General features: G+C 43.8%; 1 protein-coding gene across 10 annotated transcripts in view; it reads right to left on the bottom strand.

Annotated features, from left to right (window-relative positions):
* The window catches only part of CPSF7 (cleavage and polyadenylation specific factor 7), a 28,505-nt gene extending 9,876 nt beyond the window's left edge, over nucleotides 1-18,629 (bottom strand). For 2 of the 10 annotated variants that reach the window (XR_005240591.2, XM_007996138.3), the window contains exons 1-7: nucleotides 18,535-18,629; nucleotides 17,802-17,910; nucleotides 9,880-10,098; nucleotides 8,949-9,052; nucleotides 8,401-8,573; nucleotides 4,605-5,019; nucleotides 4,104-4,222 (exon numbers count right to left, since the gene is read on the bottom strand). Coding sequence is in view for 8 of the 10 variants with exons in the window: in XM_007996138.3 (XP_007994329.1) it covers nucleotides 4,104-4,222; nucleotides 4,605-5,019; nucleotides 8,401-8,573; nucleotides 8,949-9,052; nucleotides 9,880-10,098; nucleotides 17,802-17,855 (1,084 nt within the window). In the remaining 2 variants the exon portion in view is untranslated. Of the gene's footprint in view, nucleotides 1-4,103; nucleotides 4,223-4,604; nucleotides 5,020-8,400; nucleotides 8,574-8,948; nucleotides 9,053-9,543; nucleotides 9,621-9,879; nucleotides 10,099-17,801; nucleotides 17,911-18,174; nucleotides 18,194-18,250; nucleotides 18,270-18,461 lie in introns of those variants that run through there. The other 8 variants (XR_012093026.1, XM_007996163.3, XM_037999237.2 and 5 more) reach the window with 7 other exon arrangements.
* Between the last annotated feature and the right edge of the window lie 9 nt (nucleotides 18,630-18,638).

Here is an 18,638-nt window from a genome sequence, read left to right as displayed (position 1 = left end):
CAAACCAAGAGTAGCTAGCTGTCCTAAACAACCACGGTAAAAGAGACGAGGCAGATGTTGCAAATGTAAAACTGGATGACACCTATATTCCAGCGGTTTAGAATCTGACAGATGTTTTCAGATGAACAAACGGACACATTGCTGTCCAGGGGCTATTTGACATCTATTAAAATAAACATTGGGAGGCCGAGGCGGGTGGATCACGAGGTCAGGAGATCGAGACCATCCTGACTAACATGGTGAAACCCCGTCTCTACTAAAAATACAAAAAAACTAGCCGGGCGTGGTGGCGGGCGCCTGTAGTCCCAGCTACTCGGAGGCTGAGGCAGGAGAATGGCGTAAACCCAGGAGGCCGAGCTTGCAGTGAGCCGAGATCGCGCCACTGCACTCCAGCCTGGGTGACACAGCGAGACTCCGTCTCAAAAAAAAAAAAAAAAAAAAAAGATAAACAATGTGCATATTTTTTGAGCCAGCAATTCTACTAAAAATTTTCTACTTCTGTTCACAAGTGTGTATGTTTAACAGTGTTTTAGTGTTGTTTATTTATTTATTTATTTATTTTATTTTTTATTATTATACTTTAAGTTCTAGGGTACATGTGCATAACGTGCAGGTTTGTTACATATGTATACTTGTGCCATGTTGCTGTGCTGCACCCATCAACTTGTCAGCACCCATCAACTCGTCATTTACATCAGGTATAACTCCCAGTGCAGTCCCTCCCCGCTCCCCCTTAGTGTTGTTTATTATCTTCAGTAGGGTCTGCCTATATAGAGGAACATTGGTTCTATAGAGTATTACATAGTTGTTAAAAAGCAGGAGGTAAACCTGTATGTAAACAAAGTAATCCATGTAAAGCCATTAGCACAGTGCCAGGCACATAGTAAGGATCAGTAAATTTTATATGTTGATATAACAGGTGTCCAGAATATACTAATTGAAACAAGCAAATTTCAAAACCATATCCCATTTTTGTAAAACAATAAAAATTATACATAAATTGTCATATGCACAAAAAAAATTCTGGAGGAATATATACTAAACTATAAAAGGTGGTCTTATTGGTGGTCCTTGTATAGAGGACTATTTTGTTTTTGAGACGGGTCTTGTTTTATCATCCAGGCTGAAGTGCAGTGGTATGATAATAGCTCACTGCATCCTTGAACTCCTGGGCTCAAGCCATCCTCCTGCCACTTCACCTGGCTTATTTTTCAAATTTTTTTGGTAGAGATGGAGTCTCACTATGGTGACCAGGCTGGTCTCAAATTCCTGGCCTCAAGTGATCCTCCTGCCTGGGCCTCCTAAAATGCTGGGATTACAGGTATGAGCCACTGTACCTTATGAGACTTTCTAAACAATGTGTATTTCTACAAATTATTTTTAACCTACAATCAGATGTGTATGTGTATATATATGTTATTTACATAAAATACATATGTGTAGTATATGTATACATTAAAAAAATTATGGCTGGATGCAGTGACTCACACTTGTAATCCCAGCACTTTGGGAGGCCGAGGTGGGCAGATCACTTGAGGCCAGAGGTCAAGACCAGCCTGGCCAACATGGTGAAACCCGGTCTCTACTAAAAATACAAAAACTAGCCAGGTGGTGTGGCATGCACCTGTAATGCCAGTTATTTGGGGGGCTGAGGCAGGAGAATTGCTTAAATCTGGGAGGGAGAGGTTGCAGTGAGTCGGGATCATACCACTACACTACTCCGGCCTAGGCAATAGGGCCAGACTTCGTCTCAAAAAAATAATAATAATAATAATGCTGTCATAAAAAACTAGACCTTTCATTTCCCAACTCTGAGCAATGCCTGGCTCAGGGATAGTGGTCATGGGGCGGGTACCTGCACTTTGCTTTTCCAAGCTAAGTCAAGAGCATTAAGGACAGAAGTTAATACAAAGAAAACATGAATCTAGGCAGGGGTCCAGTGAAAATGAAGCCTGGCAGCTTCCTCTGTGCAAGGCAACAAGAATAGAAACTATGGAGAAACTGTCCAGTGGAGGCGCAAGAATATGAAGACATCAGCTCCATCCTGGCAGGGAATTTTTGCCTGTTTTTGTAGGCACCTTCAATAAGTATTTGTGGTTTGAATGACTGGAATGAGAACAACAAAAAGGGAAGGAGGTCAAGATTCAGTTATTGATCATCTTAGTGTGAAAGGGTTGATGAAGAAGAAGGAACAATAAGTACTTTCTTTATGCTGCTCTATGTATTTAACCCATATAATCCATGGGTATATATTACTTTCAAATTTAAAAAGAGGAATTTTTTTTTTTTTTTTTTCTGAGACACAGTTTCACTCTGTCGCCCAGGCTGAAGTGCAGTGGCACAATCTTGGCTCACCACAACCTCCACGTCCTGGGCTCAAGCACTTAAGCACTTCTCAATTCTCGTGCCTCAGCCTCCCAAGTAGCTGGGACTACAGTGTGTGCCACCATGACTGGCTCATTTTTGTATTATTAGTAGAGAAGGGGTTTTGCCATGTTGGCCAGGTTGGTCTCAAACTCCTGACCTCAAGTGATTCACCCACCTTGGTCTCCCAAAGTGCTGGGATTACAGGCATGAGCCACTGCACCTGGCCTAAAAAGATTAATTTAGATGTCAATGTAGATTTTTCTGGTGGGAAAAAATGAAGGGAACATACATACTTTCTGTCTTTAACCTACTCTGTGGATTCAAGTTTGGCAAGACGGGGGCCGGGCGCGGTGGCTCAAGCTTGTAATCCCAGCACTTTGGGAGGCCGAAACGGGTGGACCACGAGGTCAGGAGATTGAGACCATCCTGGCTAACACGGTGAAACTCCGTCTCTACTAAAAAATACAAAAAACTAGCCAGGCGAGGTGGCAGGCGCCTGTAGTCCCAGCTACTCGGGAGGCTAAGGCAGAAGAACGGCGTGAACCCGGGAGGCGGAGCTTGCAGTGAGCTGAGATCGTGCCACTGCACTCCAGCCTGGGCCACAGAGCGAGACTCCGTCTCAAAAAAAAAAAAAAAAAAAAAAAAGGTTTGGCAAGATGATGCAAAGATGAAAACTGAGGGAAAGCAGATGGTAATATTTAGGGCTAACTTATTTTTCAGGAGATCTGATAATCTACAGACATTTACATTCATGTAGGGAACTCGCAGGAAGGAAGTGAATACGGCTAATGTCATGTGAAAACTGGACCAGAACTCTGAAACTTCCTGTAGCCTCTTCTTTTAGAAACCAAAGATCTTATGCTCAGGGCTTTCAGAATCGTGGCTGCTCGTTCTACCCACTTACTACTGAGAGCAGGGCAAAAGTTTGCTGTAAGGGCATAACATGCTTTAAGATGACTATCTATAGACTTGCGTCTTTTTAGGACAGGCTACCTACCAGCTCTGCTTAGACTCCCAAATGTAACGAGATTTCATAGCAAACCATTATCTAGGCTGGATGTGGTGGCTCACACCTGTAATCCCAGCACTTTGGGAGGCTGAGGCAGGCGGATCACTTGAGGTCAGAAATTCAAGACCATCCTGGCCAATATGGTGAAACCCTGTCTCTACAAAAAATACAAAAATTAGCTGGGCATGGTGGCAAGTGCCTGTAATCCCAGCTACTCAGGAGGCTGAGGCAGGAGAATCGCTTGAACCCAGGAGGTTGTAGTGAGCCAAGATTGCGCCACTGAATTCCAGCCTGGGCGACTCCCTCTCAAAACAAACAAACAAACAAAAAACCACATTATCTAGTCAAGACATCATTCCTAAAAAAAACCTAGGGTCTATATCTGGTATTGGGTAGACATTAAACCTAAAGATCAACCACTGAGATGGAGATTTCCACGAGGCAGGAATTTCATTCTACAGCAAATACCACATTGAGATTGTATTAATTCTTTATATTCTAGGCATTAAGTTGGTTTTCATGAGGGCAGGCCTAGATACGGCTAAGTAATATAGTCGGACTTCCCCAAGGCCAAGAAATCAGGTTACATATTGCTCTTCAAAGTGTGCCGCTCTTGATATCTACAGTACTCCAACTTTATCTTGTTGAACTTTTGCCAGCAGAAATGACAAAATCAGGAAAAACAGTAAAGGTTAAGGAGAAGGCAGCAAAGGTAAGCATGAGTTACCTGCACTGGCTCCAGATACCGCTTTGGAAATGGCACTGCTGGAAATTGCTCTGTTTCGCTTCATGATATCTTCAAATTCGGCTTCACTTACTGTAGAGGGTGGAGGGCCCGAATCTCGGCTGTACAAAGAAAATACCATCCTTGATTGCTCACACCCCTTATTATTTTTACTGTACTCTACAATACTTTCGTAATTTTGGCATAACACACAACAATGCTAGACATCTGTAGCATTCACAACACCTGCTCCAGCATTTAATTTAAGTACCTTTAAAAGGGGTATAAAGTACATGGTTTGGGTCAAGTGGTTAAGATGCAATCAAAACATCAAATGAAAACACTAACAAATTGTAAACTACTTCCCAGGAGTCAATGCTGTGACAACAGAATGTCCATAAGGGAAAGAACAAGGATTCAGTGCTCACTTTCTCAGGGAGAATACAATGCTTAACACACTTGTTAACCCTGGCTCAAATCTGAAAGGAACAAGATAGTCCTTACCTGCCATGGTGGTTATAGGGGGCAGAGGCCTTCATGTAAGTATCTGGTGGAGGCCCCACTGTAGCGTTTGGTGGGGGGAAGAAGGCTGGATTGAGGTGAAGGGCAGGTGGGATGGCCCCAGGGGGAGGTACAGCAAGATGAGGAGGTAATCGAGGAGGTGGGGGCATGAGATGCTGGTAGTGGATACCAGGAGGAGGAGGAGGGACCCCAAAGCTTGAGGAGAGAGGTGGTGGGGGTGGAATTGGTGGTGGGGGCAGACCCATCAGGGGAAGGGCCGAAGGAGGACGATTGAAGTAGGGCAGCACACTGGGGGGCTTATCCACACGAGCAGATGAGGGTACAAGGTTCTCAGAGGGTGTGGCCCGTCCATCAGCAGAGTCACTAGAATCTCGGGAATGGGCCCGTGGAGGTATTCCTATGAAGCAAAACAGAACTAACGTTACTGCCCAGGCTTTACACAAACCCATAGGACCAGTTCATCCTTCAGGAGTTATCAGACACCCTACAGAGGAAAGTGACTAAAGTGGCTAAGAAGGTAAAATCATCTGCCTTTTCTTTGGCTTCAGAGAAGGTCAGAAGCAACTCAGTAAAGACATTAAATCCAAAAAACAGTATCGTCCTAAATCCTGTCAAAGAATGTTTTTCATCCAGAACTCCAGAAGTGCTTCAGAACAGATTTAATTTATCCTTACATATATGTTCTATTTTTAAATGTAGAAGGATCCTGATAGCCCACGAGAAAATGACAGTATTCACTGATGTTCAGGTGAATTGCAGTTGACTTGAAACCCCACATCTCCTGAAGAGTTCAGGACCTCTCTCCTTAAACTAATACTAGTTAACCTCTTCCTGTTGCACATTTAAAATGTTCTCTTTGCCACAGGGTGTTGGCTAGGGAATTTATGGGAAGAGAGGGAGTGGCAGGAACTGGATGACACTTCTATTTACATACTAAAACCAGTAATCAGGGTGAGAAAGAGACATGCATAAAGACTAGACAATTGGAGGTTAAGTGAAAGAAAAATTGGGAGATAGGCCAATAAAAGATCTGCCCACAGCACGAGCACATGACACACAGCTGACAGTAAGGATGCTTAGCAAAAGCTTGCTACAAACCACGTCTCAAATCTGGGGAACTCCTGCTACATTTCAATGGCCAAAATCCTCTACTCCTCAGGGCAGCCTAACAGGAACACCATTACCACATGGCAGTATGGTACGTGCACAACAGGAGCTCAGAACATGTTTTAAACAGCTGGAAGCATGGATTCTGACACTGTCAAGTCACTTGATTAAACTTGTTCCTTCTCTCCAGTTTAACAGTTTAAGCCTGTTTAATGTGGAATCCAATAGAACAAGATCACATGGCCCCAGGGGAGTCTTAGAAATAGAAAGATGCCACTGGCAGCAAGTGTGGAGGGAAAGAGTGCTCCTTAAACTAGAACACGATAGTTAATCCCAGCTCCTGAGTAAAGCCTAAGGTGGAATCAATTATGCTGACAACCACCTAGACTTCTCTACTGCAGAAACAGTGTCAGTGCTGTCTTGTTCTTCATGTCTCAAACACATGGCAACTGGCTCTTTCCTAGAGTTCTCTCAAACTGAAGAACAAAAAGGTATTAGGCAAGTGTCATCTGACAGCTAACCACTTCCCCAGCTACTACTGTTGTCACATCTGCAAGGATTCTGTTTTTTATCTATGGCTACAAGTCCCAAAAGAGGCAACCATTTTTATGCAGAGGAAGTCCACTAGCTTTACTTAGTGATTAACAGAGCCCAGGTTTATCAGCACGACAGAGAAAAACTGCACTCAGTTACTACAATCTTTTCAGCAAAGAAAGGTAACATGAAAAGCAGCTGAGTAGAAGTAGGAATGTTATTCCCAATACAACTGTAAAATTACATACCTAAGGAAGGTCAGCGGTGAATTACAGAGAGACTCCAAAACAGAGGGGACTTGAAAATACTTGTCAAGGAAGAAAAGTGTGTCCTTTCTAACATGGAGCAGTAAGAGTTCACACCAAATCTACCTAGGCTGTCAATCTAGTAAAAAGAACAGCTGTTCCTATGCAAGAACAAAGTGGTCCTATTTCTACTTGGAGGATAAACCCAATCAATACAAGGCACTATTTTGAGAGCTGGACCTAAGCAGTGACAGAACACTGGTGATGAAACTCTGCTGTTCCTCCCACTGTAGCAAAAGAAAATAAGGGTGGCTGACTGTCTCAGGGAGGGCCTTGCAGGGTGGCTGCACTTTATCAGGTCAGGAAAATCCAAGGTCTAGTCCTCAGGTTTCTCAGATTCAGAAACTGGCTTCAACCAGGGTGACTAGGCCGTAGGAGACTGATTCATGCTAACCAAACTCACAAGAGACTGACTCATAAACCAGAACACCAATTTATTAATTTACAATGAGAAATATAACTGCCAAGCAAACCGGAGTACTTAGTACTTGTGTCGGCTGGTCAGCGCATTCTCTTCCCAGTAGGAGACCCTAATTGGGAAACCAAATTAGCATAAGAAAGTGGCTTAGTGAGTACAGTCAGAATAAAGAGAGTAAGATGAATGTAAGGGAAACTGTCCTCAAACTAGGGTAGTCTGGTGTAGCTTGCTTTTATTTTTTTGAGATGTCACCCAGGCTGGAGGGTGATGGTGCAATCTCAGGTCATTGCAACCTCCACCTCCGGGGTTCAAGAGATTCACCTGCCTCAGCCTCCCAAGTAGCTGAGATTACAGGCATGTGCCACCATAACCGGCTAAGTTTTGTATTTTTAGTAGAGACAGGGTTTTGCCATGTTGCCAAGGCTGGTCTCCAACTCCTGACCTCAGGTGATCTGCCCGCCTTGGCCTTCTGAAGTGCTGGGATTACGGTGTGAGCCACCACGCCCAGCCCCTAACTCTCCCACCCACCCCTGAGATGGAGTCTTGCTCTGTCGCCCAGGCTGGAGTGCAGTGGCCTGATTTCAGCTGACTGCAACCTCCGTCTCCCGTGTTTAAGCAATTCTCTTGCCTCAGTCTCCTGTGTAGCTGGGATTACAGGCGTGTGTCACCACACCCAGCTAATTTTTGTATTCCTAGTAGAGATGGGGGTTTCACCATGTTGGTGAGGCTGGTCTCAAATTCTTGACCTCATGATCCACCCACCTTGGCCTCTCAAAGTGCTGGGATTATAGGCGTGAGCCACTGCGCCCGGCCTCTAACTTTACTAATGGGATATACCTGCCAAAGAGACTAAAACATTTGGTAATCAAAAGAGCACCCTCTCCCCTGGACAATGCTGGAGAAATATTGTTCAATTCTTATTCTCCAACACTCCTCTTGGTTGATTCCTTACAGTATCTTTCCAATTAACGTTTATGAAAAGATTATAGGCATCTTTTAGTTACATTTTAGGGTGGCTGCTTCTTGATAATTTATAGAGAGGCATGTCTTAAAAAATTAAGCCCATTCACCATATGCCAATTTTTAGATAGAAACACAGAATTTAGAGCTGATGGAACTTTAAATATCATCTCACTAGTCCAGATGGGGAAACAGGCCCTAAGCAGTAAAGTGACTTGGCCAAGATCACACAATGAATTATTGGCAGAACCAAACTACAACCTGAACCTGCTTGACTCCCAGCACAATGCTCTTTCTTCTATAGAGACCTATTTTGGGGACTACTTGTCGACCATGACACCACTTACAACCACCATCACCCTCCCCCAAACTCATCCGCACTGTAGGTTGAGCCTACACCACAGAAAACAAACCCACAAACATCCCCCCCTTCATACAGATGGTCTCCACGTACCCCCTCTTGGGACTCGGACACACTCACGTTTCCGAGCCTGTGCCTCAAACTGTGACAGGTTCTGCCGGGTGGCCGGCCTCACGTCCACTTTTTCTCCATTAAGAACTTTTCCTGGTAGGAGTTCCAACAATTTGTGGACAGAGTTTTCAGAGGCTACCACCACCTCAGCATACCTTAGGAAGGAAAAATTAAAAATGAATGAAATCTGTAGACAACCAAGAGAAGAAAAAAGAAATTCTCTTCTATTTTTAGTAAAAATTGATAAAGCAAAGGACATCTTGCTAAACTAAACACACACACAGCACTACTAACAACAAACAGCCTAAATCTTTGTTTTTTTTGGAATTAAAAATCAGTATTCTTCGCCCCTTAAGAGATAAATGTTCTACCACACTGCAGCTAGGTCCCTTTCTAAGGCAGTTTGCCAAAACCAAGGCATTAAGCTGGGCCAGGGGTGGGAGGGATTAAAATTCAGGGCCAAAATATAGTGCTGATCTGTTATCCCAATGGTTACGAATTAAAAGGGGCTTCTCAAATCCAGACCTCACCCTTTGGACTGGCCATTTGCTCGATTCTCTGCAAATTTCAACTCCACCACATCATAGACTCCTATAGAGCGAATAACCTGGATCAGCTGCTGGTCTGTGGTCCACTGGGGCCGGCAAGATGGAAAAGGAAGAGATGTCAAGAGCTATACCCCCGCCTGCCAATGTCCCAGACCCTGCCCCCCAACCCAGGATTCTAGTCACAACTAAATCCCCCCAGAGGAAACTCAAAAGCCTGGCAATATTTCAGTTAGTGCAGACTTTTCTTACTGTCCTCACCCATACAGAATTCCAAACCCACTCACCCCCAATCCCCATCTTTAGAGATTGAGAAGATTAAAACTTATTGTAACTTTGACTGCCATTTGGACTGGCTGGTCATCAGTTCAAACACTGATAGCTAGCAATTTTTAAATTATAGATCTGACAGGCTAGAGTTGACCATTGCCAGAACTTCCCCACAGTAAATATATTTTCTAACTTGGAAAAACCACCCCCACCACCAGCCCCAAAACATGACAAAATAACTTGCAGAACAACAGTCACACCTACCCCAAGTATACTAGAGTTATCAAGGTCTTTAATCCCCATCACCCACCATTATCACAGGACCATCTAATGACCACCAAGAGTTCAAGGTGTTCACTCTGAAATCTCGTCCCACAGATGACCCTGCTAGACATAAAGCCCCAGGGTCAGGGGCAGTAACAAGATGGCAGAAAAAGCAACTACCCACTTAATCATTGCTTTCTTCGGCACCAGTACGTCCTCAGGATAGTTCTCTTTCAGAGATCAATCCAACCTGATCCCAGGAAAAAGAAATCCAACCCCATCAGAGCACAAAACAGTGCAACAGTGGTTTCTGAAAATGCCATCACCTCCCAGTGCTCTCCCTCCAGCCCACCCATAAGCATTTTTGGTTACCCACACTCACCCAGGAGAAGCTGCCCACATAGACGGCAGCTCGTCTATTACGCAGGCCACTGTAGGTATACAGAATTGCAGGGGTCTTGTTGTTGGGCTTGGGAGATGGCTCCTGGCGAACAGGAGGAGGTGGCTCAGTGCTGCTGCTTCTGTCATCTGAGGGCTGTGAGGTGGCTGTCAGCACATCATCATACAGGTCAATCTGATCTGTATTGTTGAACTCTGGGTCCTAAGAGATGAGGGGTTGGCAAAGGTAGGTTTGCAAACTTCATTTTGTTCATTCTGTTTCACTCTAGTTTATTACAATCCAGTTAAATACTTGATAAAACATGTATAAAACTTCCTTGTCCTACCCTAGGAAACAAGGTAAGAAAAACCTCCTGTTGAAACTGTATCACTTAATTCAGATTATGTACATTTCTTTTTTCTCTCAAGATTCTGGTAACAGTCTATAAAGTTTATGGCTTTAGCCACTGGCAAGAATCAAAAGGCACTGGGTGATTAAGCAAGCAAAGAAAGAATGCATAATGAGATGCATGGGCTGCTGTGATCAATAAGGTCAACTTCTAAAGACCACATCTAAGATAAACTAATGAAAACTTATTTTCAACATCTTATGCTATTTCCAAAATCAAGTATTACATAAAATTCACTTGCCTATTTAATAATAAATTTATTTAGAAACTGAATGCAGAGGAAAAAGCATGAAAGTGGGTACAAAAATGCAAAAAAGATTGGGAGTTACTGATTTAAATCCCTTGATTGGTACAAATGATTTAGGAAAGCTCTAAACTCATTGTATATAATCCCATCTTTTCATCAGAGAAAATAAAAAATAAATAAAAGGGAAAGGAATAACAACAGTGGTTTTCCCCTACTAAGTTCTATTTCTTAAATGACATACAGACCCAATGCATTACCATGATATGTATCTAGGAGATGTACTTTTTTTTTTTGTGAGACAGGGTCTCACTTTGTCACCCAGGCTGGAGGGCAGTGGTGCAATTAAAACTCACTGCAACTTCAACCTCCTGGGCTCAAGTGATCCTCCCACCTCAGCCTCCAAGTAACTGGGGACTACAGACATGCGCAACCATGCCCAGCTAATTTTCAAATTTTTTGTAGGGACAGGGTTTCACCATGTTGCCCAGGCTAGTCTGGAACTGCTGGACTCAAGTGATCCACTGGCCTCGGCCTCCCAAAGTGCTGGGATTACAGGGGTGACTACCATGCCCAGCCGATATTCAATGATATACAAAAAACAGTTAAAGTTCTCTAAAATATAAGGGCCAGAAAATACGACAAGAACCTATATCATAAACTGTATCACAGTGAGCATTTATAATATGAATATGTATTACAGAAGATGTGCAAATTATACATTCTGCCTATGTGATATATTACTATATACCAAAACCCCTAAACTACAACTACTACTACTACAACAACAATATGGGACCTTAATGTTTAGGATTTTACAGGCCGGGTGCAGTGGCTGACGCCTGTATCCCAGCACTTTAGGACACAGAGATAGGCAAACTGCTCGAGCCCATAAGTTTCAGACCAGCCTGGGCAACGTGGTGAAACCGTATCTCTACAATAAATACAAAAATGAGCTGGGCATGGTGGCACAAACCTATAATCCTAGCTACTTGAGAGGCAGGAGGATCACTTGAGCCTGGGAGGTTGACGTTGCAGTAAGCCATGAGTCCAGCCTGGGCAACAGAGTTAGACCCTGTTATTTAAAAAAAAAAAAAAAGTGTTCAGGATGTTACAACGTAATTATCTCAGAGAAATCGTATCTTTCTTTCTTTTTTTTTTTTTTGGAGACAGAGTCTTGCTCCATTGCCTAGGCTAGAGTGCAGTGGCGCCATCTCGGCTCACTGCAACCTCCAACTCTTGGGTTCAAGCGATTCTCCTGCCTAAGCCTCCTGAGTAGCTGGGATTAGAGGTGCGTGCCACCATGCCCAGCTAATTTTTGTATTTTTAGTAGAGATGGGGTTTCACCACGTTGGTCAGGCTGGTCTCGAACTCCTGACCTCGTGATCTGCCCACCTCGGCCTTCCAAAGTGCTAGGATTACAGGCGTGAGCCACCGTGCCTAGCTTCAGAGAAATCTTTTTAAGGATTAGACAAATATTTTATTTTTATTGCAAGAATTAGACAAAACATTCAAAAAATGCTAAAGACAATGCTGCCAAAATGACAGAGACAGCAAGTAGTTCAGTGTTTTAAGGATGCTACAGCAGTTTCACATTGCTATTCTTTTAAAGAGGGAATAAAGGAGGCACCTAAGTTGGGCCACTTGTCCAGTACCCTGAAGAAATACTTTCTTCAAGGCAACTAAAGACAGGTAACTCCCATAACTTTCTCCCTCCAATATCACAGCAAGAACTGCTAATTCTGAAGTGATCTGAAGAAGACTCACTAAAAAATTTACTCTTAGACCAATCCTTGTATTATAAGAACCTTTGGAAACAATCTTTTCGTTTTTTAGTTTATGTGAAGTACAGTGGAAGAAAACGCACACTAAGAGAATAATCTTGGATTGTTCTGATAGAGAAGGGGGAAGGATTCTACTTCCTGAAGCATATAAATAATTTCAAATATTATAAACACCCTAAGAAACCCACCAGGAGCAGCTACTCGGGAGGCTGAGGCAGGAGAATGGCATAAACCTGGGAGGCAGAGGTTGCAGTGAGCTGAGATCTGGCCACTGCACTCCAGCCTGGGCGACAGAGCAAGACTCTGTCTCAAAAAAAAAAAAAAAAGAAAAAAAAGAAACCCACCAGGAGAGCTTAACCCTTCTAAAAACATTAGAAAAAGAATAGCAAGAGAGAGTAAACTTTTAGGGGGCAACTTAACAAGAAAAGGAATCAGTGAGGCAAATAAGCACAGGAAGCTTGTTCCATGTAGTCAAACCCATAAGAAAGGATTGTACACAAAAAGGATCAGCATGTAAAGAATGAGGAGAGAAGCTAACACTGCAGAGGACAGGGTGGATAATAAAGTAAGATGAGGTCAGCTAGGGCTAATAAGTGGGAAAACATTTTGTGTGTTTAAGTAATCACCATAAAATATTTCATAGCTCTTATGTCTCAAACCATCCTAACTCTAGACGAAATCACTCTTCTATTCATGTACCAGGTATGGTGAGTTGCTTCTGTGGTTCAAGGTAGAGAAAGGATTTATACACATCACTTGATCCTATCCAACGCTCAAATCCTTAGAAAGCACTCCTTCACACCAAGATTCTTCTTTTTTTCTGAGATAGAGTGTCAGTTTGTCACCCAGGTTGAAGTGCAGTGGCGAGATCTCAGCTCACTGCAACCTCCGCCTCCTGGCTTCAAGCAATTCTCCTGCCTCAGCCTCCCGAGCAGCTGGAATTACAGGTGTGCACCACCACATCCAGCTAATTTTTGTATTTTTAGTAGAGACGGGGTTTCAGGCTGGTCTCAAACACTGGAACTCAGGTGATCCTCCCACCTCAGTCTCTCAAAGTGCTGGGATTACAGGAGTAAGCCACCGCACCCAGCCTTCTTTTTTTTAAATCAAGGATTTTCAAATGAAACTTAAAGGGAATAAGGAGATACATCATCTCAGATAATCAAATGGAACCAAATTGAGATTCCCTTCCATGCAGTATCTGTAATTCAGATATATGTGTCTAAAATTTCTAATGTAAAAATTATCACTGAAAATTGAGTATTGGACTAACATGCAGATTTGGACAGCTCAGAGACCAAATGCATCACCAGGAAACCCTTCATACTGTAAGCTTAGGCAACCAATCTACTGTTTTAAGATCCCTTAAAGAATAGGATAGACTAGATCCTGGAGGATCTTGGTATGGCTACCACTTTTAGAAACAAAAGGATTGAATGAATACAAAATTATCACAAGATTTAAATGGTCTCTGTGGGCCATGGAGTCTCAGTTCAAAGAAGTTGGTGGGAACTGCACAGGGCAAGACTGTTGAGGGTTCTACTGAAGAAACAAGGTATCAAATTGTTTGGATCTTAATCCCCCAGCATCATAATTCATTTTACTTGTTCAGCTAGTAAAACAGAAACACAGTTAAGGGCCAGAGATTTTTCTCAGGCGATTTATGCAGTGATAGATTAAAGTAAACTCAAACTCTATAAATTAAGTGAAAAGTACATTTTACATGCACTGATGTTCAAAGTTTCATTCCAGGGAGATTAAACATGAAACATATTTAATATTGAACGACTATCTCAAATAATTTTGTGTTCAATAGCACAGACAGAACTGTGACTGTCTCATGAAACTTCTTGCTTCTCTGTAAACAAAAGAGAAGGCGTGTGATTTTCAATTTAAGTAAGATCTTCTCCACTTGTCTGCTCAATGTTCCTACCCTCCATCCTCTTCTTCCAGATATCCCACTGAGGGAAGTAACTAGCCTAGGATTTATTTTTCTCAGAGCAACCAACTTGATACCATTGTTTCTTTTAATTGTAACCAAAGCTTAATAAAAAATTTTGGCTTTATAATGACCATTTCCACAGTTCTCACTTTACACCCTCCTTGTCCTTCATTGTATATTGCCATTGTCCACCACCCCTACCCACCAGGAGTGGACTCTGTTTTGAGTACAGGGACCCTTTTTTTTCCTTTTACTTCACTAGTCCTGGCACAGTGCTTAGCAAACACAAGTAGCTCAATAAATAAATACTTATTGATGGACGTAAGGAAGAGAACTGGGCACACTGTGCAAAGCCTGTCTCAATATGAGAAGCCAAAACTCCCAGCAGAGCAACTGATCTCAGTCACCTTTCCAGAGTTCTCCCTGGTCCAAGAGAGCCAGTGTGAATCCCAGGACTCCCTATGTTACAGGAATAAAGTAGCTCTGGCAAAAAAGGCTTTTACAGTAAATGCTCTAAGAGATCTGGGAATAAGCACCATAGGGTTCCATCTAGGAAAAATATTAATATTCCTTGGGGAGCAAAGTGCACATGAAAGGCTTCCTGTGCATAGGCCAGTCTGGGGCGAAATCGGTAACATTCTTAAAACATTCTAAAACACAATTTGTACTGGGTGCCTTCAGACTAAGCCAGCTTCTAACAATTGTAGCCAAAGTTTGTTTGTTTTTTTAAATAATTTCTGTAGGTTCCAGATGACACTAACGCTAACTTTGTCAAAAATAACTAATTTGCATGTGTGTGTGGGGGAAGCACTCATCCCATCACCTTCCACAAAACGTAAGATATTCAAAATTCACACTTTCTTCAGCTTGCCCCGTGTCAAATATTGCCTGTTGTATATATACATCTATTAAAATCCACATACTATCTTTAGCCTGTCTTAGACCTGTAAAAAAGTCCTTTTTAACAGAGGAGACCAGAGAACAAACTGTCGAGGTCAATAACTTCTACTCTAACAAAGCAGTACCACTGGACAATGGATTCTGCCTATTTCTCAAAATGAAATGAATGGCACCATTATCAATCCACAGATAAGAAATTAGAAGGGGAAAAACTTTTCATTAATAACAGAGAAGGCGGCTGGGTGTGATGGCTCACACCTGTAATCCCAGCACTTTGGGAGGCCGAGGTGGGCGGATCATAAGGTCAAGAGATTGAGACCATCCTGGCCAACATGAAGCTCTCTACTAAAAATACAAAAATTAGCTGGACATGGCAGCGTGCACCTGTAGTTCCAGCTACTCAGGAGGCTGAGACAGGAGAATCACTTGAACCCGGGAAACGGAGGTTGCAGTGAGCCAAGATGGTGCCACTGCACTCCAGCCTGGTGACAAAGAAAGACTCTGTCTCAAAGAGAAAAAAAAAGAGAAGAACTAAGGAGCGCTCTTGTTATCTTAGTGGGGGAAAAACATAATCTGCAAAAAGTCTGAACTGGGCAGAGTGGCTCACACCTGTAATCCCAACAGTTTGGGAGGCTGAAGTGGGAGAATCACTTAAGCTCAGGAGTTGAGAGACCAGCCTAGGCAACACAGCAAGACTTTTTTTTTTTTTTTTTTTTTAAGGTAGTAAAAGCCTGATTCAAGTGAATATGGAAAACAATGATTTTGTAACTAAATTAACATCTGGAACTTTTTTATCCGTAACTATTCGATTTATTTAAAATTAAAATTTTTTTTTGCTGTGCACAGTGGCTCACGCCTGTAATCCCAGCACTTTGGGAGGCCAAGGCGGGCAGATCATGAGGTCAGGCATTCGAGACCAACCTGGCCAACATGGTGAAACCCCATCTTGATCAAAAATATGAAAATTAGCCAGGCGTGGTGGCCCACGCCTGTAGTCCCAGCTACTCAGGAGGCTGAGGCAGGAGAATCGCTTGAATCTCGGAGGCAGAGGTTGCAGTGAGCCGAGATCGCGCCACTGTACTCCAGGCTGGGTGACAGAGAGACTCCGTCTCAAGAAAAAAGAAAAAAAAAAAAGAGGAAAATTCATGTATTTAAGACAACCAGCAGCTATATTTAAAGGACCATAGTTAACCAGAGCAGAGACAAGAAACCTGCCATTAAAATGTATAATTGGTGAAGCTGTATAATGGGTACAATGTATTATTCTATTTTTGTGTATGGTTTATAATTTCCACGTTACAAATCCATAATGCATCAAAAAATAGACTTCAATGTAAACTTATGCCAAGTGAAAAATAAATGGCATGTATCCGCCTCTTCTGTTGCCTTCTATCAAAGTCAGGGTCCAACCAGGGAACATTCCTTTTCTAGCCCATTCATTACTTGCTCTTACCAGGTCCTTATGTGTACCCATTGGAAGATGCAAATGGGAAGGGCCAGCTTAACTTATGTAGAATGGTGCTGAAAATAACCCAAGCAACGTATTAGTAAGTTTTCAATAGAAACTTTGGAACATTCTTGAGAACTGACCTCAAAACGGAAAAACTGAACTGCATGGAAGATTATTCCTTTGAATTTTTCTTGTGTTTTTAAGAGTCAGGAGGATCTTGCTCTGTTGCCCAGGATAGCGTGCAGCAGCCCAATCATGGCTCACTACAGCCTTGCACTCCTGGGCTCAGGGAGTACCTCTTGCCTCACTCTCCAGAGCAGATGGGACTACAGGCACAGGCCACCACATCTGGTTGTGTTTTTTTTTTTTTTTTTACATTTTTGTAGAGACTGGATCTTGTTATGTTGCCTTGGCTGGTATTGACCTCCTGGCCTTAAGCAATCTTCCCATCTCAGCCTCTGGAGCAGCTGAGATTACAGTCAAGAGTCACCGTGCCCAGCTCTAGATAAATTTCTGTATAATGTTCCCTGGTACAATAAAAACAAATCCAACTGAGGGTCTGTGCATGAGTCTGTATCTGTCATCTAAATGGTGTGTCTAACGTCTTTACCCTTTTATTCCCTCTAGAAAGACTAAAGTTAATCAATACAATTTATTATACCAAAATGCCTGTGGACTTCTCATGACTGGAGTCAAACTACTTATAAAAGCAAGTAAAACTTAATTGGAATGGAGTTGAAACTAAATGTTAAAGTTATCTTTTCTACTCTGTCTTTGCACTGTTTCGGTGGAGGGGACTATACTTCTCCAGTTGCAGGCTGAGAATGTAAAGGAACAGGTATCAACACTGTCCTCATGAATACTGTAGCAAATGTACTTTTGATTTTTAAGTGTGGTTAGTCTGACATCCAACTTTGGCTTCCTGGGGAGTAAATTCCACAGGTTGATTCACCATTCTATTACACCTGCTTTTTATTTGCTCTTAAATCAAAGCCTTTAAAATTAAGCCTGGAGCTTCAAATTAACATAAAGAGGAATGGAGTGTAGTCTTTAAAGTTTCTGCAGGGGAAAAATTTTAGACCGGATAGACGCGTGTTCAAGCCTAGAACTGGTACAGCTTGAAACCACTGCCAGTTTGCTGAAAATGATTCCTCAGATGATCAAGGAAAATCCCAAAGCTCCTGATGACCCCTCACCTGGTTGAACTCCTCGTCGGCATATATATCAATCAAGTCCACTCCTTCTGACATGGCTCCGGAAGGAAGATCGCGAGCCCGGAGGATGGACAAAGTAAGGAAGATGCCACTGCGGGATTCGGGAAAATGCAAGAATTAGAAGGCATGAGGGTCCTGGCCTGGGAGGAGGGCAATGGTTGCTAACCTCCCATCTCCAGAGACGCAGCATCCTAGCGGCCCGAGCTCGGCCCCACCCGCTCCGCCCCGCCCCCGGCCTCGCGCCGCCCCCCGCTCTCCCAGGCCGCCGGGGGTCGCTGCCCATCACCCTCGGGCCCGACCGGGGTAGCGCCGCGTCGGCGCCGCAGCTGCCTATGGCGCGACGGAAAAGTCCCACCTTCAGCACCTAGGGGCCCTAGGACCGCGTTGCGAAGAAAGACCGCGGCGAAGCCCGCATCCCCTGTCCGTCGCACCTGCCTAGGCCCCAAAGCGGCTCCGGCCAGGGCCCCCGGGTGTCAAGCTACTCCAGCCGCCTCTGCTCCCCACCCAGGCCTACTCTTCGCCCCCAGCTAGGCCCGCCCCGCTCCCTCCCCACACACCCGGCCCGGCGCTCTCTCTGCCCCCTCCCTCAAAGGCCCGCGCCTCCCTCCGCCCGCAGACTCCGGCCGTCCCATCTCAACCGACCCCCTCCCCGCCTCAGCGCTGGCCCGGACCCCTCTTCCGGCCCAACCTGCCCCCGGCCGCGCGCCCCCGTTACCGGGAATATGGCGGCGGCAGCGGCGAGTCCGGACTAGGCCCGAAGCGCGCGAACCGCTCTCCGCCCCAGGTCCCGCCCCCCCGCCGCCGGCGTCACACGCACCG

The sequence above is a fragment of the Chlorocebus sabaeus genome, chromosome 1 (assembly GCF_047675955.1).
Source record: "Chlorocebus sabaeus isolate Y175 chromosome 1, mChlSab1.0.hap1, whole genome shotgun sequence".
NCBI classification, from domain to species: Eukaryota; Metazoa; Chordata; class Mammalia; order Primates; family Cercopithecidae; genus Chlorocebus; species Chlorocebus sabaeus.
This window is presented reverse-complemented; position numbering and strand designations above follow the sequence as displayed.